Source organism: Phaenicophaeus curvirostris, chromosome 1 (assembly GCF_032191515.1).
Source record: "Phaenicophaeus curvirostris isolate KB17595 chromosome 1, BPBGC_Pcur_1.0, whole genome shotgun sequence".
Classification (NCBI taxonomy): Eukaryota; Metazoa; Chordata; class Aves; order Cuculiformes; family Cuculidae; genus Phaenicophaeus; species Phaenicophaeus curvirostris.
Window position 1 is genome coordinate 114,397,292 of NC_091392.1, and position 23,930 is coordinate 114,421,221.

At 41.0% G+C, this 23,930-nt stretch overlaps 1 protein-coding gene across 2 annotated transcripts; it reads right to left on the minus strand.

Moving 5' to 3' along the window:
- Nucleotides 1-866: 866 nt before the first annotated feature.
- Nucleotides 867-23,374, minus strand: VPS26C (VPS26 endosomal protein sorting factor C). Of its 2 annotated transcripts, none has more exons than XM_069871359.1 (8): nt 23,268-23,374; nt 16,387-16,530; nt 15,376-15,525; nt 11,707-11,787; nt 9,149-9,223; nt 4,034-4,184; nt 3,143-3,295; nt 867-1,428 (listed from the first exon to the last, which is right to left on the minus strand). In XM_069871359.1, exons 1-8 carry the CDS (start codon nt 23,322-23,324, stop codon nt 1,346-1,348), a joined length of 894 nt encoding a protein of 297 aa, XP_069727460.1. In that variant the 5' UTR covers nt 23,325-23,374; the 3' UTR covers nt 867-1,345. The 2 variants fall into 2 exon arrangements, with proteins under 2 accessions (XP_069727460.1, XP_069727468.1); XM_069871367.1 differs by lacking the exon at nt 23,268-23,374 and adding an exon at nt 17,262-17,417.
- Nucleotides 23,375-23,930: the final 556 nt, after the last annotated feature.

Below are 23,930 nucleotides of genomic sequence, written 5' to 3' on the forward strand. Positions count from 1 at the left end.
TTAGAATTCCATTTTCCTGCCGAGTAAAGCTAAAGGAAAATAGTTTTGGCAGTTTTCTTTAACTAATTCTGTTGTTTCAGGCTGCCATCTTTACACTTAAAGTTTCTATAACACCTTCTATACTTAGCCTGCCCCCACCTTCTATAATATTGTATGGAAAAACTGACGATTAGAATGAAGTTGTGGCTGTTCTGTTAACTTGAACCAGCATCAACATCTACAATCTAAAAAACCAGTTATGTCTTACTAAAATAGCTTCCCTCTATCATTCCTTTAAGATGTTCAGTTCCACACACTTCAATGCATTTACCTTATCTAATTCTTTTCTTGGAATTTGCATTTATACTTTAAGTTGAACAAGTAACACTATTAACCCACCTACTGAAAGAGAGGGCCTGGCCGTCTCCCTTTGAAACGGTTATGGCTGTAGAGGCGAGTCACATCCTGAAGGCACAAGGTGCGGTGGCACAGAAGTTGTTTATGTGGCTTTTCCCCCACCCACCGGGGCTGGTCTGCAACTACTCAGCTGTGCCCTTTGTCACAGGACAGACCTTTCTTTTTCAGCATCAAACCTGAGCCCTAGAAGTCTCGTGAAAGGGAAGGTGGTGTAATGCGAAGAATAATTACATTCTCCAGCTAGACAGGGTGGGCTGGCTGTCCTTTTCGGTGCTGTTTGTTTTACACAAATAACAAAGATCAAAGATCTCGGCCAGAAAGAAAAATCACGTGCAAACCACTAACTTCAGTTCTAAGCGCCCCTCTGACACAGACTCACATTCCCAATTTAACCTAATGACACATGGTGTTAATTCCCATCGTCATTTGTTTCACATCCCTTATTTACAATATTTATCCCACAGCACCACTTTGTGTTGTTGTAGCACCATTTATTACACCTGCAAAGACACTGTTCAGTGTTACATTACAAGTCCCGTACCCTCCCCCCTGTATATATATATACACACAGCACGTATAAAAGGACTTCCTCGGTTAAAGAGGTCTTTAAAGGACTTTGGAAGGACTTTCGGAAGGATTCCGAAATGAAATAAGAAAGGGAACTCAGTACATATTTTTACAGCTTGTAGAAATATACAGAATAATTCCTTCAGGATTTGTCTGAGAAAACCCAAGGAAAACGGCTGGAGCAGTCAGAAAGGTACCTGACAAGGCTGCCTTGAGAGCTACGTCCCTGTCGGCTGTCACAAGGCAGGCAAAGTCTGAGCAAGAACGGAAAGCACAAGAACGACCAGGAAGGAAGAGAAAGTGATGTGGATAAAATTTCACTTTGCCTTTAAGGAATTCTGTCCTTTATCAGTAAATCCTTTAGCGACTTTCCTCGGGCTCTTTACATCCTGCAGAGCTTCAGGGGGAAGTTCTCTGTGATGAGATGATCATCGTGCAGAAGGACAACAATGTTAACTTCAAACTCTGGAAGAAGGGAAAAAAAATAAAGTAAGGAGTTTGGTATCAACGGGCGTTGCAGCAGGAGGACGAGAGGCAGCCAGTTCCTGCTCTCAGGCACAGCACATCACAGGGCTCCTCCAAGCCCTTTCAGTTCCCTGCGTCTGGGGGTTGGAACGGGCTGATCTTTAAGGTCCCTTCCAACCCAAACTATTCTACGATTCTATGATTTTCCTGTGGCAGGAATAAACACAGCACTCCAGGCAGCTCCTCACCACAGGCCTCCCAGACCTTGGGCCATTCCTGGAGAACCTTGGTTCATTCAGATCTTTGGAATTCCTCTGGATTCACTTCCACATCACTGAAAAACGATGACACGTGCAGTATTCCAGACGACAGGCCAAGTTCAGATACGTAAGATTAAAATGAAAGACACCTCACGCCCCCATGCACTGTTCAGAAGGGTGAGGGAGCAGAACCCTCTGTTGCTTCCTGAACACAGAGCAGCCTTAGGCTCGTGCATCACCTATGGCCTTATAAAATTAAACACCAAAATACAACCTACCTGCAAACTATGAAACAAAAGAATTTTCAACAGAGAGTCTGCAATACCATATCTGAAGAGTATTGTTCAGAACCAAAATCATTATCAGATCTATACCAATCCTAAAGAGAAACAGGATACAAAGTCCCGTAGAGTTAAAGAAATTAAGGGAACCAGAGAGCAAAATAAACTGAAAATAATTGTCCTTTTTAAGAACCTTTGTAATTAAGATTGTTCTTATAAACAGAAGTAGATACTACCCTAACAGTAGTTGTTTGTCACTGTAAATTACTCTTTAATAGCTAGAAACAGCAAAAAGGAGAGAATAATAATATTCTGGAGAAAATCAGAGTACATATTGGGGGCAAAAATACCCTCAGGAGGACAGGTAAGTGGGTAGACGAAGTAAAAAAACTAGTTGTGCATATTTGTCCAAGACAGCAGAAAAGTATGAGGGGGCTTCATCTGGGAAGGATCCTAAGGGCAGGAACTTGTAGCTTCAACCAGATACAGTAAAATTTAAAAAAGAAAAGAACCACCACCAGATTTCAGCAGGATGAAGGGAAGAAAAACAGGCCACAAGAGAATTTTCGTAGCAATTACTTGAACCACCGAAGAAAATCCTAGATTTCAAATGTTCGTTAGGGAAAATGTTACATTTTGGTAGCATTATGCAGGAACAAGTAGATGGCGTAGATCAAAAACTGCTAAGTCTCGTGCAGCCTAACCTTACTTTTTCTACTTCTGAGCCTGTGCAGCAGGAGAATGGGAAACAAAAAGGAAAGGAAACTGAAAAAGAAGTTCTGATGCTGAAAAGAAGGAAGGCATCTTGGCATTTTATTCTTGGACTATTACCCAAGTGTTTAATCACACAAATTTTTGGCAGAAAAAGAAGTAACTGCCATGATGCTGCTTCTCCTCTCCCTTTACCACATAATTTTATTAGTCAGAAGCAGCTTTGTAGTTGCACAACTGTTTTTACTCAGAAGTATTTGGGCTGTATTTTCTCAATCTGTAGGATTGCAGGCTGCTGTATTTCATATGTGAGAAACCTCTCCCGGGGAACAGATGGACGTCCTTGGTTGTTCTTGCAGCGCCGACAGCGATTTAGCTTGTTACCTGCCAGAAGCTGAAGTGAAACTAGAAACTTATCTCAGATGAAAGATGCCAACACAGCATAAAGTCCGACTCTCTTACCAACTTTGAAGTTTGTTGTTTCCAGGGTAGGGCAGGTGAACAACCTGGGAAACACCATGTATATAGGGATCGGTAGGCCCCTGCAGACATCCCCATCAGCAATCTGAATATTCTGTATCTCTGTAGCATCTCTGGCATAACCTTCGGCACATCCTGGTGAAAGGGGAAGTCAAGAAGGAGAGGAGGGAATGAGAAAGAGAAAAGAAATGCACTGCCCAAAATTTAAAATAAAGATGCACCAAGGTGGGGGGAAGAGGTACGCAATGAAGTTGGTGAGGGGGCTGGAGAACAGGCCTTATGAGGAACGGCTGAGAGAGCTGGGGTTGTTTAGCCTGGAGAAGAGGAGGCTGAGGGGAGACCTCATTGCTCTCTATAACTACCTGAAAGGAGGTTGTGGAGAGGAGGGTGCTGGCCTCTTCTCCCAAGTGCCAGGGGACAGGACGAGAGGGAATGGCCTCAAGCTCCGCCAGGGGAGGTTCAGTCTGAACATTAGGAAAACATTTTTCACAGAAAAGGTCATTGGGCACTGGCAGATGCTGCCCAGGGAGGTGGTTGATTCACCTTCCCTGGAGGTGTTTAAGGGATGGGTGGATGAGGTGCTGAGGGGCATGGTTTAGGGTTTGATAGGAATGGTTGGACTTGATGATCCAGTGGGTCTTTTCCAACCTTTTGATTCTATGATTCAACCTGCAAGCTATCACATTAGCACTATGAGTTAAGAATCACAGAGGTTATTTACGTCGATGTTTGGAATGTCCCACCTGAAGTCCAAAGCCATTTTTGCAAGTCTCTTTAATTGTAAGGAATCTGATAAGCTGTCACATTTAAGGTAAAAGAGTGCAAGTGGCAATGAGTGCAGCCTACATGCATTCCATCTGCAGAGAAACTTACCACAGGTTTCCACACGTACTAACTGAAGCTCGATACTTTTGACTACAGCCTCTGCGCTCTCCACTACCAGCTCCCCTGTGAGCGGCTGTGTAATGATACAGTTTGTAGAACTGAGGTGCCCTCTGATGAGAAATTTTGGAAGTGAAGCTCTCTGAAAAGATTGGGAAAACAAAAAAAGAAGAAACAACAGTAACAGCTGAGTAAGAAATAAAATACCTTGCAGAAAGTTATCCAAGTATATAGGAAACCCCCCAAAGTTACAAAGATAAAAACACAGAACTTTAGAAATGCCTCAATTCAAATAATCTGAACTCCGTAAACATCCATCCACATGCAGATGCATTACATCTTAGTACCCCCTCATGTACCTGAGGGGCATGGCTTAATGTTTGATAGGAATGGTTGGACTCGATGATCTGGTGGGTCTCTTCCAACCTGGCTGTTCTATGATTCTATGTGCTCCCCTACTCATTCTGTCCACAAGAGCACTTTTCCTGGGATGAACTGGCAAAACTTGGCTATTACAATTAATCCAGAAGTTGGAAACCACATGGTGAAGGAGGAAGTAGTGAAGTAGGCCGGCAGGAATTAACAGGATGGTCAATTAAATCAGCTGGTGGTGCTCTAGAAAACGGCAATCTGGTCCCGTTTCGTTATGGATTGCAATATAGTCACTCAGTTCAGTGATCTTCCCACCTTTTCACATTTCTCTCTCACGGCAGCTACTGGAAGGGAAGACGGGCATTTGAATATCTTTGTTCAATGCAAGATGTAGCATCCTGCTCGCGTACCAAGACACCAATTAAGGACAATTAACACAGAACTTAATTTGAATACAGGACCACGCTTTTAAAATTTTCTTACCAGCAAGCATGTTTCCTACTTTTTAAGGAAGGAGCAGTAAGAATACCTGATCAGGGATGGCAGTCTACGGATCAGTTTCCATAGAAGACCAAAGCGGGGGTTTTGCTCCCCCTGCCCTCCCCTTTTTCAGGCCCACAGGCATCACAGATACTCTGCCAGCAGAGAGACTCATATGCCAGAAGCTCCAGTTACATTTCAGGTTCTGGCAGGAGGCATACGGAAACAGTCAAGTTTTCTACCCACATCTTCAGCTCATATCTTCGCCATCCAACTTTCTTCAAACTCTGAGCATCCTGATCTAACCTTTTCCTTCTTCTGCAAGACTTATTCTTCTCCTTTTCCTTAATTTTTTCTTATTGACATCTTTGATGTTGGCCCCTACCTTCTAGCCATCTGTTCACACTTGCTTGTGGCATGGGATTTCCTTGCCCACGTAACCAATTTTCCCTTCTTCAAAACCAAATCTACCGTCACAAACTTTCTTCCTCCCAATCTGTTTATTTTGCTTCTTAGTCCTGACTGCCAGTAGCAATGGCAGAAAAGTTCTCCTCAGCTGTTTCACTCAGATACCCAACACCTCTGCAGAATTTAGCTGTTCCACTCAAACTGAATCTTTGGGGGAAATAAAAAGGGAGGAATTTTCACATGTTTAGTAAATATGACCTCACTTGGGTGTTTTCTCCTAACATAAATAACAGAAGTTACGTCTCTGATAAAACCACCCTCTAAAATATTGAATTCTAATAATGTATTAAATGTGGGTTTATAATACGATCCCTTGCAGGTTCTTCTCATGACCGCTGTTAGTAAACCCAGACTTAGTTTCCTGCTTTACAGGGACATCACATGGCTCTCCCCTGAAGTATGGTGGTCAGGAACCAAAGAGATTGAAATAAAAGGAACTTGCAGAACAAGATGTTGAGGCCATTTTCCTAAATCCTAGTCTATAAGACTATTTATCCCCTAGAGCTGTACTACTCTTGTCAGTACTCTTCATATTTTAATCCTAGCTAGGTCTTCTCTCATAGGACTTACCACTTACACTCTACTTATAATTCCTGAAAAGTGAGAATCAAGAACATACTAGCAAATCCAGCCTGGTGTCTCATCTAACCTCTCTGTGCTTTGTTTGGCCACTGCAAACTTTCTAATAAGTTTATTAGTAGTCTACCAGAAATTATAGTTCAGTCAGAATCTCCAAACGAGCAGAGAATCAAAATTTTAGTATTTTAAATATAGTGGAACAGTGACTTTTTCTACCCATCCAACAGGTAGACACTTCAAACACATTTTTCTGAGAGAGGAATTAAAAATAAGAAAAGGACACTGTTTGTGCAGCCATAAATATTCAATACCATTCCTTAGACAGTTCCCGACAAAAAACCAAGATCTGCTGGATCAAAGATGTTGGGAGTTTTAGAACTTACTTTTGTGGTCATGTACTTGAAACAGAGAAAGGCACAGCTATTAAGCTGAAGAAAGAGCTCTTAATGACCAGGACTTTCGTGTGATGCACACCACCTTACAGAGTCTTTGCTATGCCAACACATAGAGTGCCAAGATACAGAAGAGAGAAGAAACAGAAAATAAATTATATGGAAACGTGATTCACAGGAAGAGCAGACTGCTGACAGCTTTAGTATTTAGCAGTAGTCTCACAAGTAATTTTACCACCAAGTATAGCTATTATATCCTTGCATTTGTTAAAACACATGCTTTCGGTGTGCAGTGGTGTCCAGAGACATGGGAGGCTGCTGGGTACAACCTGCTCACCCTCTAACTCAGCTGGATTTAAAGTTCAGCCGTGACAGCTGGGCAGTGTTCTAGAATCACTTTTTCTTTCCTCCAGGATGCTCTGTTCCAAAAGGGAGAAAGTCAAGCTAAGGTTGGAAGAGATGGGCATGGACGAACAAGATGCTACTGATAAAATCATAAAGAGGAGGTACACAAAAGAGGTATAGGGGCAGATGACCCAGGAGGAACATAAAAACACTCTCACAGTGGGAAGGATGGTTTTGGAAAAGCCAAAGCCCAGCTGAAGCAATGAAAAGGGGTATCTACAAGTCTACTTGCTGCAAAAGGAAACTAGGGTAAATGTCAGCCTGCTACTGAATATGGCAAGGGACCCAGCAACAAAAGGCACAAAAAAAGGTAGAGGTACTCTGACACAGACTTTACTGACAAGATTTGACTTTGAAGAATCCCAGGCCACTGCAACCATGGGGAACGTCTGGGTCAAGGAAGAGTTACCCTTGATAGAAGAGGGGCAGGTTTGAGAACATTTAAACAGACTGGATCTACACAAGTCCATGGGACCCGATGTGATGCACCTCCAAGTGCTTCGGAAGATGACCCATGTCACTGCAAGACCAATCTTGATCATCTTTGAAAGGCTGTGACAAACAAAGAAGGTTCCTGAGGAACAGAAGATAGTAAATGTTCCCTTATCTTCAGTTAGGGAGATCTCAGGAATTATAAGCTAGTCAGCCTTGCTTCAATCCCTAGGAAAACCATGGAACAAATAATCCTAGAAGCATTCCCAAGTATATAAAGGACAAGAAAGCAGTCAGCATGGATTTATGAAAACAAAATCATACTTAATCAACTTGATAGCCTTCTATGATGAAATTACTAGGTTGGTAGACAAGTGGAGAGCAGTGGATGCTGTTCATGCTGGCTTCAATGCCATTTTTGATACCGTTTCTCACAACAGCCTCACTGACAAAATGATGGAGTACAGATGTATAGACTAGACACCGTCATGGACTGAGAACAGCCTGACCTGCTGGACTCAAAGGTTTGTGATCAGTAATACGAAGTCCAGGTGAAGGCCAGTCACCAGTGGTGCACACCAGTGACTGGGGTCAATGTAGGAGTCTTCATGTCTTCATTAATGGCTTAGATGATAGGATAGAGCATCCTCGGCAAGCCTGCAGATAACACAGGGACTTCAACAGGCTGGACAAATGGTCTTAAAGCATCCTGACCTGCACATCTATGTGCTGCAAACAGATTGAGGTACGTGATTCTCCCCCTCTCTTCAGCACTGGTGACACAAAACTGGGAATAGTGTGTCCAATTCAGGACTTTCCAGTAGAAGAAATACAGACTTACTGAAGCAAGTCCAGCCTTTGCTGGATTTGCCCACAAAGACGGTTAAGAGCACTTGACATACAAGAAGAGTATGAGAGCTAGGAATGTTCACCCTTCAGAACAGAAGGCTTATCAATATGTGTAAATAAATACCTGGTGGGAAGGAGTAAAGAAGATGGAATCATACTTCTCTTGGTGGTATCTACTGAAAGGACAAAAGGCTATGAAACAAGTTGAAATAAAAGAAATTACTTTTTACTTATTCATCAGTTCTCTGAGGGTGGTCAAACACCATACAGTTGCCAAGTTGTTGCAACTCTCCATCCTTTGAGATACTGAAAACTTGGCCCTGAGCAACCTGCTCTACATGACTCTGCACTGAACACAGGGGCTGGACTAACCAGTCTCCAGAGGTCCCTCCCAACCACAATGATTCTGTGAATACGCAGAATAAGGTCAGTGACAACATGGAACAACCAAACAGCTGACTAAGGGGGCTGTTTTGAGAAACAAGTGGAAGAGGACGTCTAAACTCAGAAGTCTGGGACTAAGAGCAACGGAAGATAAAGCGATGATGCAGACAGGAGAACTAAATCAGGAAAGTAGTCTTATTAACAAAAAGAGCACAACAGGAAAATCTGGAAAAAACAGAACACAAGTTTCAGTGGACAAACAGAAATCAGTACTTGGAAAGCTAAATGACCAAGGCAGATACTCCTGTTCATACACTCCTTCCAAAGCCACTTGGGGCTGAAAAAAGGCATAACTAAATATCAGAATATACATTTTCGAAGGATCTTGGCTACATGTGGTATAGAATGTTTTCCTTTGCCTCGCTGCCATCTCTCACTCAGAAAAGTGATAAAAATATTTAACCACTACCAAACAAAGTTCTACCTTCCATCGAGTCCTTTGGTTGGACGCGATGATCCGGTGGGTCTGTTCCAACCTGGTTATTCTATGATTCTATGATTAGTCACCAGTATCACAAGACATCAGGCAGAATCACTTTACTGCTTACAAAATAAAAAGGAGAAAAAGGGGGGAAAAATAGAAAAAATTTGATTACCTGCAGGGCAGCATTCAATCATTCCTCTTGTCCTCACCCAGAATCACACAAGCATTACATTTAAAGTAAAATCATAAGAAAAGCCTTACCTCTTTAACATTTTGCAAAGTTTCAGGAGTAATTGTGAAGTCTACTGGACTCGGCATCACTTTTCCTTTCTGCGACTACAAGCAAAGGAAGAGTCAAACTGTAAACTATGATTTATAAAATACACCCAAAGAATATTAAAGACAACAGAATCAATCAACTGTTGGATGTGTTATTTTTTAGGATTGTCCTTATACTGAAAGCACACACCTATGTAATGAAACAGCTGAGATTTCCTGCCTTTTTTGGTAAACAACATTATGATATTATCTAAATACAAGCACAATGCATCACAAATCTGAATTGTAGAAACAGAATTCAGTCAATTTTTAGTTATTTTGTGTTTTCCATGGCATTAACCCACAACAAGCTCTCCATTTGTAAGCTTTGGCATAACCTCTACCTAGACAGGAGAAAAAAAATAAAAAAAAAAGGAAACCAAAACAAAACATGGGGTTGACTACTAAATTGATTACTTATCCAAAACATTCGGCAGGCTACAGAAGAAAGTTAAATTTCATATTTCTGTATTTACAAATAATTACTTCTTATATGTCACATGCAATGTCATTTTACATTATTAATAGCTAGTAAATTTGGGCAGCAGAGAGAGGGGGATATTAAAGATAAAACTGCTCCATATGTTTTATAAACTCTCCCTCCCTGTTGTTATCTCTGACCACTTTGAAAACTTTCTACTGCCCTTTCAATAACAGCTCAGGTCTCCTCATATTACTAGCAGATCTTCAGCTGATAGAATCAAGTGTAGAGTTGATTTAATGGGCTTGGCATTCCAGCCTCTTTAACTGTAAAACAAACAAAACTTGGTCCAGGTTAGCCTTCCGCACTGGAGAAGCAACTTTGGGGAGACATTATTACAGTTCTTCAGTATCTCTTTACACCATTTATCATAAATCCAACAAGTTACATCTTTCCGTAAGCGGCTGAATGGGCCCTGAGCTCTGCTGGGACGGCAGCCTGTACCGTGCATCAGAAAGGCAAGTTTTGCTTCCCATGCACTAACCTCTTTTCTCCATCCTCATCTCAGTGAGGTGCACTGCCTTCTCCCTCCACATTTAGAGTAAGTGGCCAGCGCAGCATCAAATGAGAGACTCAACTGTATGTAACTGGGAGTCGGCAGAGCACACCAACAACGGGCTTAACTTGAATTCTCAGTTAGGATCTACCCTCACTACTCAAGAATTCAAAATAGCTTCTGCTGCCCAGCTGCAAGATGGAAGATGTTAGCAGAAGATTGACTGTATTTTCTCATCAATGACAAATTCTGGCACAGGATAAGGTTAAGGGAAATGGTACATTGAGCATTTACAGCAAGAATTTTATGTTCAGTAAAACCTCATTAATTCATCCTGACTGAGAGATTCATGATTTACTGACTTATGATCTAAGAAGTATTGTAGTGGGAACATGAAATAAAACCAAGAAACTGCATAATATGATATTTGTTCACTATTTTGACAAGTGTAGCTTACTTATAACCTAATAATGGACCAATATAATGTTGCATAATTTATTTTAGAAAATAATGAAGTCTTACCAACAGGAAACTTCTTTGTAGCATCTTTCTAAATCTTTTTTAAAAACATACTACAGAACTAAAGTAACATATTTCTACCATTATTCATAAGTAAGAAAGAAGAGTCTAATAGTTTACTGTCCTGTTAGAGTTCAAAGGAATGACACAAACAGTATGTTCTAGCAAGTTGTGGGTGGAAAAAGAGTGATACTTAATTAGGCCTGAACAGTCTGTACTGACACAGGATGCTCTGGACATGCACACAAGTCAATATAAACTAAAAGCCAATCTGATATGGGAACTTCAAATAACAAAACCAAAGTATTTCTTGTGAGGCAGTCCAATCTCACGAGTTTGGATGGAGACATCTCCGGCTGCCTCCACGTTGCTAACTGCAGGACATGAGTATTTGTTAGCCTAGTTATCATAGCATATTGCCACCCATGGGCTGACTTAATAGCACAGGTGATTAAGCTGACAAGTTTCTTATTTCGAGCTTGATGCAGTCCCAGCTTTGACACTTCGAGTCATAATTAGTCACCTGAAGAAAAGAAATAAATATTTTCTCTGCGCCAGTCAACCCCCATTTCTAGAGCAGACATTGTGGGTGCTTGTAACCTTTGGCTAAGAAATGCTCAGGTAATCTGCAACAGTGTCTAGAAGAATACTGTAATAATTATCTAAGCACACCATTGTTTGTGAGCTGAAAGGATGAATGAGAGAAACTTTGTGCAGTATAAAAACATCTCATAATCCAGATCATCTTTGCACTATTTTCTTCAAAGAAAAAGGAGAGATACGTTATTCTAATCAGAAGCAATGGACACTCCAGAACTTCTGGATGTTTTTGTTGTGAATCTACCTTCCTTCACTCATACATGTCCCGCTATACACATTACATGGTTTTACTTGGCTTATTTGGTTTACTTTGTTTTCTAACCTTAGTGTCAAACTTCACTTAAAGTGAAGTCTCTTCACTTAAAAGAAGTCTCATTTTTCACAGTTAATAAAAACCACACTTACCGGTGAGTGGACAATGAATTCACAAGTCTTAGTTAGGTCTTTTGCCAGCAGAGAACGTCGCATATCACAACGCAGGGTATACTGGCAAAAATAGGATGACAGAGAAAAAGACAAAAGCTTTAGTTTAGATTTCCTCTCTCTCTCTCTCTTAACTTTTCATCTTCTTATTGCATATATGCAGAATGTTACTATTATTAATATTTAAGTCACCATTTAGAAAAGATTAGTGGGCAATGTACATACCAGTGATGAGGAAAGGGGGAGGAAATAAGAGGTATACAATGATTTTAGATGCTTCCAAATGAAATCTGATCATTCTTTGTGTTTGCAGTCCCAAAGTCATTTGCAAATGTTTTCCATATCGTTTGCTTTATGTAACCGCCTATGAGATGAGGGACTAATGCACGGACAGAGAGCAGCAATCTCGCACATCTTCAGAGCCCAAATTACATTCAGTTAAAGAGTGATTATGGTATTGCCTTTCACCATATTTTGGATAATCAATAAGTGATTATCAACAAGATATATTCACAGCCCTATTTTAAGATTCAATTTAACAGCGGTAACAGTTATAAGCATATTTAATGGGTGATGGTATAACCATATAGTTGAACTTAAACGCATTGGCATGCAGTAAGTCAGGCAACAAGGTTCATTTTGCTGTTCGCTGTTCAAAAACTTACTGCCTGTTTCCTCCCCTTTTTCCCCTAAAAAGGGAGCCATAAACCAGTGACTGGAAAATAGCATGACCTTGGTTATCACAGTAATCACACATTTCAGCATCTATAACACAGCCTTCAACGTCCTTACAAGATAGGCAATTTCTTGGGGTGTTTTATTATTGGTTTTGTTTGTTTTGGTTTTAATTCTTTCTTTACAGATGAGGAATTGGCAAAACCAGGCACGCTCAGACTAAGGGAGCCTGCTTCAAAACTTCTAGTCCACGGTGTCTCTCTGCACATAACCTGCATACACATGTAAGAAACGAGACTGGGGAGAGTCTGTCTCTTTCCCCATGACAGACTACGGTTTCTGAAGTCAATCACTGTTGAAAAAGCTTTCTAATACTGCACTGCACTTCGCTTAGACCAAGCAACACGGTGCAATGAGGCAGCAGGACCACACATGCCTTGCAATTTGGCCCACAGCCTCCCCATCAGTATCTAATTAGAAGGTCTCTGCATGAGAAGAGACAGACTTGAATCTTGATACTGAACCCCCAGCTACCTAGATTAATTAGCCCCCTAGTTAATACCTAGAACAAAAAATAGAGGCTTGATTTTAAATTGCACAGGACTTGAACAAGAGGTCTAGGGCTAAAACCAGCATCTTTAGTTACTCAAATGAAAAAATAAATAGTTTGTATACTGTTGGTAGTCTATTTTTCCATTTCTTTATTGGGACAGAGAACAAGTATAAACATGTTAGAAGCAAATGAACTCTTTCCTTTGATTTACTGTAAACAAGCAAAGTATTTTTAAGCAGTTCAAGCCTGACTTTCTAGAAAACAGACTTAAAATTCCCCAATTCATATCTAGGCATCTGTTTTATCAGGTATCACTGCACCCTAAAATAACGTTGGGAGAGACTACATTTTACTCTTCAGGAGAGCAGGACCCTCACAGGTTGACTGAAATCTAATGATTAACCTTTTAGTTACATTTTATCCCCAGCTTATAAAGAGAAGCTATGTAGATGAGATAGGGAACGACAAAACAAATATTCCTCATTAAAGTATACTTTAAAACCAAAAGATATTGGTCATAAGCAAGTTATCCAAGTTATGGAAAGCAATTCAACCAGTTCTGCACCATTTTTTACATACTTACCACAATCAACAAATGTTACACTAGGAAGAAAGCCAAGACTGAAAAAAGATATGGGAAGTACTTAAAAAAACCCCATCTGAACATACACCCAAAAGAACAAGGGAATTTTTCTTTTAGTTACTTCTGATAGGCTAACAGGTGCAGGGTTTTGCTTTGTTTATTAGGGCTTTCTTAAATCCCAGACTGAAACATAAGACTCCCTGTTCGGCTAAATAATGAACAGTTTTAGACTTCATCATCAAATCCAATACTTGTATCAGCAAGCTACAACTGTGTGCGTGTGGCGGGGGAAGTTTTACAATCTGGTGAGTCTTCACCAGCACTGGTTTGTATTTTTTTTGCATTTAATGGTTCCTTCCTCTTTTTCCTTGAAGAAAAAAAATACCACAAAACAAAACACTCCTCAGTAAGAAAAATAATTGTCTAACACAATATTTACATTCAAGAAATGGTTGAAGAAATGGTTGATCCCTCAAAAAAAAAGCTCAAAAAAAACCAAGCCAAAACAAATGGCACCACCTATGGAAAGAAAATTTTTAACCAAAAAGCGTCAAATTTCAAAACTATGTTTCCACATGCAGCACATTTGGGCAGGAAATGTTACTTCTCATCTCCACAGGAAAGCAAACAATTCGTGTTTTTGAAGACGCTACAAGCTCTCAACACTTAGGTTTGAGTCTTCATTGTGAAATTACACAGCCACATTTGTTTTCACAAAAATACACTGCGGTGCAATCTTTTTTAATGAAGGGAATGGATGTAGCTGTCTACAATGTAAGGAGGGATCAGATATATGTTACAGTAGTTCTGACAAGGTATTTCAAGGCAAGAAGACATCTTGTTACTGTTCTGTGTATGCCATCTTTCTTTAAAGATTTACTCCACATAGAAGGCCTGAAACAATAAGCAATGGAAAAAGGACGCATCTCACAAATGAATACAGGAAAACAGACTCAACATTAGGTAGCTTTGATCCTGATGGACTTAGCCCCATGTCTTAAAATAGATCTGGTAATTCAGTAGACTTTATTTTTAATATTTAAGTATTATTAGCAGTAATTGATTGTCTGCTATGCTAACAAAGCCTCAGAGGTACTGGGTTAACACTACAGACACTTGTATATGCACATGTACCGCTATGTAGATTATCTACAAAATGGTAAATGCAACTACTCTCACAATAAAATCAGCACTAGCTGAAAACATCACCCTGTAAGATAACTGTAGAGGATTTAACTAGCACGGCTAATACATTTTATCCTTTCTCAACTCAACCCCCTCCTTCCACTATGCTTTTAATTCTCTCTTGTACACTCCACGTTGCATCTGATCAGCTTCATTACTATGAACTGTTTCCAAGGAAAAGCTCAAACTCCTTGGAAAAGAAAACAGACATCACAAAGATTTTTTTAAAAGCAACATTATATCAATGGGATACTGAAACTTTAGGATGGCTCCTTTGCCCCATTTAGGAAGTGTTACCATCTCTGGAAGGTGTTGACTCCTAGAAACTGGAACTGAAAAAGGTGACTGGATACTACCTTCAAATTAATACTTGAATGGTAACATGTATCACTATTTTTAAGCTAAGATATATCTAGAAAATACAGTACATATCAGAAGAACGCTATATTAAAAAAGGGAAGCTTAAAAGGTATTTATTTCAAAGTATCTCTAACTTTCTGGTCATTCTAAAGACTAGGGAAAGCAAACATATTGCACTACAAAAAGAAAACTTTAGCACAAAACTTTATCCTCTGTTTCCATGGAATAAGAGATGCTTTAGAATGTGTTCTGTAAACAGAAGTTCAGGTTTTATGTACAGGTATGACTGCCTTACCTGAATATTAACGAACACACCGTGATAGGTCTCATACAGAACTTTGTTCCCCTTCACATGCAATGGAAATTCAAATGGAATTTCTGTTTTGCCACTGGGAAGTTTCCCTGGTTTTACCATTTCAATAGTGCTGTTAATAATTTGAATAGGCTGCAAAGATAAAATATTGAGAGGTTTACGTTGAAGCCGAGTGACAGCCGCACCATTTCAAGAACAACAACCACTAACCTATAATAGAGTTATAACAGCTATTTCTTCACGACACACAACTCTCTGGTCTTACAATGAAAAGAAATATTAAGAATGCTTTCCTCGAAAAAAGAAATTGTGATCTATTTTATGGTTGTATCATACTAATGACCAAGTATATTTAAAGACCTAAACAGCCGAGTTTCAAGCACTTGGAAAGCAGAGTTCCACTTTCTAAATTATGACCCTTAATTGTAGCAGCAGGAATTAACAAATATGTGTGCCAGTTGATCTGTTCGCTATTCCCTCCCATCTTCTCTCTAACCCTTTCTCATCCTAAAGATCCCTATTTAGGGTTAGTCTCTCACTGGAACAATGGTTTAGTACAGTTTTGACTGAGGCAGTCTGCTTGAAGATTACATTTATTTTCTCTCTGGAGTTTTACTATTATTTTCCCTGTACCACACCAGTAACACACGGCCTCAATGGCCGCTACAGAAAACTATTATGATAGTAACCGATCTGGCACAGAAGTCCAATTAAACTCACTTAAAACCAAACCAAAATGAAACAAAACCCACCACACAATTCATTATTTTTCTTTAAATCATGATATTTTGATTCATTGTCCAGTAACCATACTATTTATGTTACTGTATTGCAGGCCTAAAGAAAACTGTCCAATTATTGCAAGTTTCTCCCTCAAAATATAATCACATACCCATATTATGTACATCCTATGAAGTGCTATAACTTACTGAAAACCACTAAGGAAAGAGATAAAAGTTTTGTGCTAAAAATACCAACCTGCACAGGTCTTACCTTGACAGAGTTATAGAAAGCTTCAAACACACCCACACTTTTGGCACTAAGCTGTAGATTTACTGATCCTTCCATTGTTAACGAGATACCTTGATGCTGGACTGTATCCTTACTTGTTATGACCACAACTCCGGAAAGAACTTCCTAGTAGGAGAAAAGACAACACGAAAACATTTGTTTAAATACATTTCTTCTATAGCTGTTACTCAAGCAGCATGTTGATTTTCGAACTCAAGAAAACTTTTCCCAGGGAACAGTCCAACCTTGTCAGAAAAGACAAATACTGATAATGAAAGCAACGTGAGGAAGAAATCTCTGTGCTTCTAGTTTGTTTTCTTTAAAAATATTCTCCTCCTCCCTGCAGGAAAACTAATCTGAGCTTCAATTTCTTTCCAAACTTTCAAGATCTTTCTCTCCAGGACCTTGAAAAATACCCTCATAAACAACTATCTGTCAGGTCAGCTGGTAACAGACAAATTTCCTTTCACATGTTGGAATGAAATTCCAGGAGGAATTTATATAGGAAGAGTACAATGGTCAGCCACAGGAGAGGGCAGAGAAGGCATAACTGTAAAAGTGATGGCCAAGCTGAAGATAAGACTCACCTCAAGAGCGGAGCAGAATAGATTTAATACAAACAAACAAACAAATAGTTGTTCTGCTACATGAACAAATTCCATGCTACATGGAAAATAGTTTAAAAACATATTGGAATTGAAGGCAAAAGTTGTATGATTTAAGAAACGTGTCACTTATCCCATTAAGAACGCTTTGTCTACAAAATTGTATTTGCGCAAGAACACTGCATCTTGGAAGTATCAACTTAAAAGTTCTAACACTGAAAAAAAAAGATTAACTACAGGAAAGCAACATACCCCATAAGTTTATCCTTCCCCTCTCCTACAACAGAGAATCCACTCCAATTCAGGCATCAAACATTCATACTTGTCTGGAAACAGTAGCAAGTGATTTGACAAACAGAAGAAAGTTTCTCTAACCTTCTTTTCTGCTTGATGGCAATGCTCTCTGCACCTCCACTAGGCTTGCAAATGGGATGCCAAACTACAGATTGCTCCAACCAAAGGATAATTCAGACTGCCCACTCTACACTCGACCAGTTAAAACTAGTTATGTACAACTCTGACAGACACTATTTGAATTTTGCCAGCCTCTTGTCTTCACTAGTGGTACAGGATGACAGTATAGAAAACAGGTCAGGCGGTTTAAAGCGGAACAGGACAGCGGCAGAACATCCAGCATCACAACGAAGGCTGACACGCTGCAAGTCTGAAAAGAGGACCTGCAGCAACTGGGAAATGCCAGGAACAGGAGGCAAAAGCACAAAAGGACAGTGAAGAAAAGTTGACCTAAATACTGTACTGCTTTGCTAACAGGCTTTAATTAGTACAAGCAATTAGGTTATGGCTGTGAAAAATGAGTGCAGCTGAACTATAAGGAGCAAGGACAATCCTGATCATATGAACTGCTTTAATAAATGAGAACAGTCTCTCAACACAGAGCGACAACCTATTCCAAAGCTATTGTCTACATACTTTCAGACAATGAAGGTGTACGTATTTGGGGCAGAGAAAGTCACCACTGGAATTCATCCCCAAACACTAGCATGTTGTAACTTAGAGTCAGTTGCTCTTACTCGCTCTTTAGCTTCTCCTTTACTAGGAACACCCCATGGCTTCACCATGCGATGACAAAACTTTGCAAACCAGAACTAAGCTAATACAGATCTACACAGAATTATTAACTAAACAGAGTTATCTATCACCGTGAAGGCCAGTGGACTATGTGAAACAGTCAGAGAAGGGAGGTACATACGCTAAACTGCAAAGAAAACTTTCTTGTGAGAAGACTGTCAGTTTAATGATCCCAAACAAGCTTTTTCACTTTCTTTTGTCATTCTGTTTCCTCACCATTCATATCCACACGTGAAATTGTCAGGAGGACTAACACTTTCAAAGTTTCAGTCACTTTCAAGGTGAGAGATAAAATGAACATCTACTTTATCTGATCTAGTCGCACAATCCTGTGTTTCTGTTGCTGTGGAGCAGAGTTACCCAAGCCTGGCTAAGGGCAATTTGGAATGATCTTCAATCAACAACATGAAATAGTGCATAGAATCTCATCTAAAGAGTCCTAAGCCACATACAGACTTCTGACTGGACCAGACAGCTACTCAGTATCTATAAACTTTTTGTAAAGACTGGAAGGATCAAAGTACGCACTACCCTATCCCAAATATTGTTGGGAAAATTACTTTTATTGTTAAAATATATACTGACTCCAATATGACTGTTTTTGCTGTCAGGTATGTTTTGCTACATTAAGGAGCTGGAAAAATAATTTTAGCTAGATATTATGTTATTTTCAGACTGTACCTAGTCACTTGACAGTATCTCTGATAAGAAAAAGTTAGCCTTGATTTCTTTTTTTCAAATGCAAGGTAGTTTTGAAAAAAAACAAAACAAACCCAAACAAACCATAAGGAAGGTTTTCAATACTGCTTGAAATCAATCATCACACTTTGAGGTGGTGACAACAGCAGAAGTCATCATACCTATCGCCACACAAATGCCTAACATTTCTCTAGTTCCATTTGATACCAATTACACCTCTACAGCTTAAACTTTCCGTTGTTTCAGTAGAATGGAAATCCATGATCAACAAGACGCCTTAAGTTCCTTTTAGATTCCACTTCTCACATGGCAGGCGCTCACTTTTAAGACAAAGGGAAACATATGGCAATTTGAAAATTCACATCATGTTTACAATAGATCACTGATTGTTTTCTTCCACATCTATTCCTCTATGCAAACCCCTGTAAATCTTAACTACACATCCTTCTGATCATTTGGAAAGAAACTGACCACGTTCAATAGAAAGTCTGCTAGACCAAACTAAATAGTCATTACATGCTTTAAAACATCAGTGCTCAGATTTACTAATTAGTTTGCTTTTTTAGGAAAAAAGGCTTCCTCATGGGCAAACTCTGACTTAAGCAGATTTTGGACGGACTTGTCATTAAAACCTTTGATCCACGTTAACTATGGCACCTTTCTTTGTACGATGCATTTTTGAGGCCTCTCAACCTAGAATTCTTTTAATTATCATTCTCGGACTAACTGCCACAGTTACTCCAGCCATCCTCTTTAGGTTTTCTAAATAAAACACATCATTAGTTGTGCCTGTCCCCTCATTCTTCTAGCATTCCAGAGTTTATTAAATAAGCCTCAATGGCTCAAGAATTCTCCATCCAATTAAAAAACTTCCCTGCACACAGACCTTTTGGTCCTAGGAACTTAAACACAGCTTTGCTGCAATAAGCCTTACTTTGCTATTATAGAACAGTGCTATTAGGATCCATATTTTTGGCTTTTCATTCTTAAATCCCCTATCACTTTTTTTCAAAAAAAACCCAAAAAACCAAACCAAACACAATGCTATTACTATTCTGATCCAAGAAATGGCAAACTTGTTTTTCACTCACAATTTAAAGGAAATTGCTTAAACCAGCTTTTCTCAAATTGAAGGTGTTTGTTTAGTTCTTCCAGTTTCTGATGATTACAACTAATGAATGCACAAATTGCTTACTGCTTGTTGCAGCAAGTTATGTTAACCAACCTCCTTTTTAAAAGCAGGAAGACAATCTCGGGCTTGCATGATGCCTGACTATTTTAGAAATTTTCCATCTAATTTCTCCCAATTGAAAAAGAATAGTCAATGCAGAAGCAAAGAACAACTTAAGCCAACAAAATTGTTGCCTACTCAACTATCTAGAACTAAATAAAGATTTAGGAAGTGAAGTGACTTCCACTTGGTGTAGGAGACTGCTTTGGAACCATGAATAACACTGGAATTCAGCCGAATTTAGTATAACCAAGGTCACCATACCAGGATGACACAGTAACAGGGAATAACATATTAAGGCTCTGTTATATGATATTTTGGCACCAAAGAGAAATTTAAAAGATCTTGACCTTATGGGGAAAGCCTACAATGAAACTTATGCAGTACTCTGACCTTACAAAAGAAAAAAATAAAAAAGAGAGAAGTTATTTTCCCGGTCAGCTGTTTGCTTTAGATACACCCTCATCTTCTCCACTCACCAGCCTTCTTGTACATATACGTTTCAACAATATTTTCCCCTAACAATACTAAAATTCAGTTCTGCAATAAAATTATAAAGATGCTTGGTAACTTCCAGAGTTATTATTATGTACTTCAAGTGTCTCACCTATCAAATGCTACCCATTTCCCTAGCCTGGCTTACTGCAGAGCCAATACTGTGAGCACAAGAAAGGCGGCAGAAATTGAATGGCTAGGGAGGCGAGTGGCACTGCAGAGTTATGCTACATTAATGATGGTCTCGGGCAAATTACAATTTAGAAAGCTCAGTGCTGTTTGAGTATATTTTGTGCTATTATAACGTAATAGGCACAACAAAAATACTGTTATACTAGCGCATGACTTGCACATCACATTCTTCCATATCCAAATGCAGCTTTAAATGAGTTCAGAAAACAAAAGATCAAGTCTAGCCACAGTACCCCCACTGTCTTCTAATGACTAGCTAGACATATAGATTGGGATGAACTACTGTCTTTACCCAAGGAATCCCTTCATTTTCAAGCAGCATTGATGCAAGCATCTTTTAGGATGAAAGTTGCTGTAGACCGAAGGTATCATTAGCATTGCTACTGTCACTTAAGTACACAAAATCAGTAAATTTCTAAAAACAGCCCACACAAATCTGCACACGTACTATGCCTAATTAAAGAAAGATTTGTAATTCCTTTCTGTGTCTAGGAAATTTCTATTAAAAATTCATGTTGTACTTTGGTGCACAGCTCTTTCATCATTGTGTTTTCACATCACTCATACCTCTGTATTTCAGGCCTAGTTAATGAACTAAAATTATAAACCCTCTCACATGGAGTTCAAGTGGAAGCAAGCAAACAATACTGACAGATTTACTAACCAAAACCATCTTGTTTTAGCTTAAGACAGAAAAAATATCCCTTTCCTGTACTAAAAAAAAAATACTGTTTAAAGTGATATAAAGCAAGCCACATAAAGAAACAGAAGATGGGCACAGCATTATTACACTGAAATAAATAAGATCCTTCTAATAACATACATAAATAAAACAACGTGAAAGTTAGATACAGAAAATAGTCTTTACCACTATGGAGCCACAGCAAAGGGATGTGTTGTCCACAAAATGATAATTTAGCTTTAGGACAGTCATTGTCTAGACGACTTAACAATTGCAGAACACATGCTGTACACTCTTCCATTCAAATCCTTTCAAAACAGTTTTCCAACATTAAAAACATTCAATAACTTGAAACATGTTTTACAAACTCTAATAGCCATGCTACCAATGTATGTAAAAGCTGTGTGTGAAAAGGATTTTTATAATACAACTGCATGGCTGGATAACAAAACCACAAACAAACTAAAAAAAAAACCCAAATCTGAAAACTTTTGCTTCAACAATATATTATCTCTAGAAAATAGCAGCAAAAACAGATTTCAAAGACATGTGCAGGTGATGTTTATTTTTTTTTTCTAACTGGGCTTGAAGCCTTTAACAATGACAAAAGGTACAGCATTTTTTCAAGTAGCTGATGAAGTCAAATTGTGCACAACCACTTTGTCACTATTAACAACTACATCAGTGAAAAAAGAAATCAGACTCCTGCCCAGTAGAGAAAAAAAATTAGATTTTCTGCCTAAGCACTTTCTCTAAGAGGAGATTTCCCATCAGGTACAAACACCACCTTAAGACAATGCCAGGTTTCTTGCAGAGCACAGGAACCGAACAAGGCTCTCTCGCAGCAACTGGCCCCTGTCCTGCTGTCATACTTGGGTATGAATTGAACACCTGAAGGGACACTGTCCTATAGGGGAAACTGCAGAAAGTCACGTCTCAGGGGCCAGGCTCCCTCCTTCCCTTCCAAAGCCAAGCTGCCCTTCTCAGAGCCAGGCCAGCGGCGCTCCTGCAGCATTGCCATGGCAGCTAAGGGGAAAGAGGACAGAAAGCAGGAGCTGAGCACCACTTTGAAAGAGGAGGGTGGCAGGAACGCATGTTGTCCTCAGTGGGAACTCAAGCGGGAGCCCCAGGGATGGGGGCAGTGATGGAAAGGGCAAGCTCTGAGCAGGGACCAGCAGGTGGAGGGAGATGATTCTCTCCCTTGACTCCACTCTTGTGAGACCCCACCTGCAGTACTGCATCCATTTCCGGGATCCCCAACATACGGAGGATATGGAACTGTTGGAGCAGGTCCAGAAGAGGCCATGAAGATGACACAAGGGCCAGAGCCCCTCCGCTGTGAGGTGCTGAGAGAGTTGGGGTTGTTCAGCCTGGAGAAGAGAAAGCTCCAGGGAGAACCTAAAGCGACCTTCCAGTGCCTGAAGGGGCTACAGGAAAGCTGCAGAGAGAATTTTTACAAGGGTGTGGAGTGACAGGAAAAGGGGGAACAACTTTAAATTGGAAGGGGGAAGATTTAGATAAGGCATTAGAATAAAACATGATGAGAGTGATGAAGCGCTGGCACAGGCTGCCCAGGGGAGCTGTGGCTGCCCCATCCCTGGAGGTGTCCCAAGGCCAGGCTGGACGGGGCTTTGAGCAGCCTGATCCGGTGGGAGGTGTCCCTGCCCACGGCAGGGGGGGTTGGGACTGGATGATCTTTAGGGTCCCTTCCAACCCACCCTGCTATTCTCGGCTGCCTCTCCCACCCCCGGTCCGAGCGCCGCCAGCGCCGGGGGGCCGAGGGCGAACGACTGACTCCCTCTTCCTAGGAAGCAGCCTCCGCCTCGGGACAAGCCGGGGCTGCCGGGCCGAGCCGGGGGCCCGCACTCACCCCGCAGCGATACACTTTGTTGGCCCGCTTGATCTTGACGTCCAGCGCGGTGCCCATCGCGGCGGCGCCGCCGGCCGCCGTCACGTGAGGGGTCGCGAGCCCGCTGTCGCGCGCCCGCTGTCGCGTCACGTGACCCGGCCCGCCGGGCGGGAACCCTTCCACCGACCGCCTGACCGCCCCACTTCCGCCCCGGGGTTGGTGGGGGGGGGGGAACGAACATCCGGGTCTCCGCCGAGCGTCATTTCTCAGCCGATGACTCCGCTTCCCGGGCGGCCCCGCCCGCTTCCGGGTCGTCATAGCAACGAGAGGGGCTGGGGGCGGAGGGGGTGGGGTGGGGTGCGGGAGCGCTTCCCGCCGCGCACGTCGGCGCCTTCCCGCGCGCCGCGGGTGGAGCCGAGGGGCGGGGGAGGCGGGGACTACAACTCCCGGCGTGCTCAGCGGCCCCGCCGCTCGTCGCTGGTGGGGGGAGGAGGAGGAGGAGAGTGGTGCCCCTTGGTATTGACGGGACGCGTGGGCGTGGGCGTGGGGAGGCGGCGCGTGCGCAGAGCGGCGCGAGGTGGGGCGGGGGCTGGGACCGAAAATGGCGGCAAGTGGGGCCTCTGAGGCTCCTCTTGGAGTTGTAGCCAGCAGCCTCCTTTATCAGGGCTGGCAACAGGGGTAGCG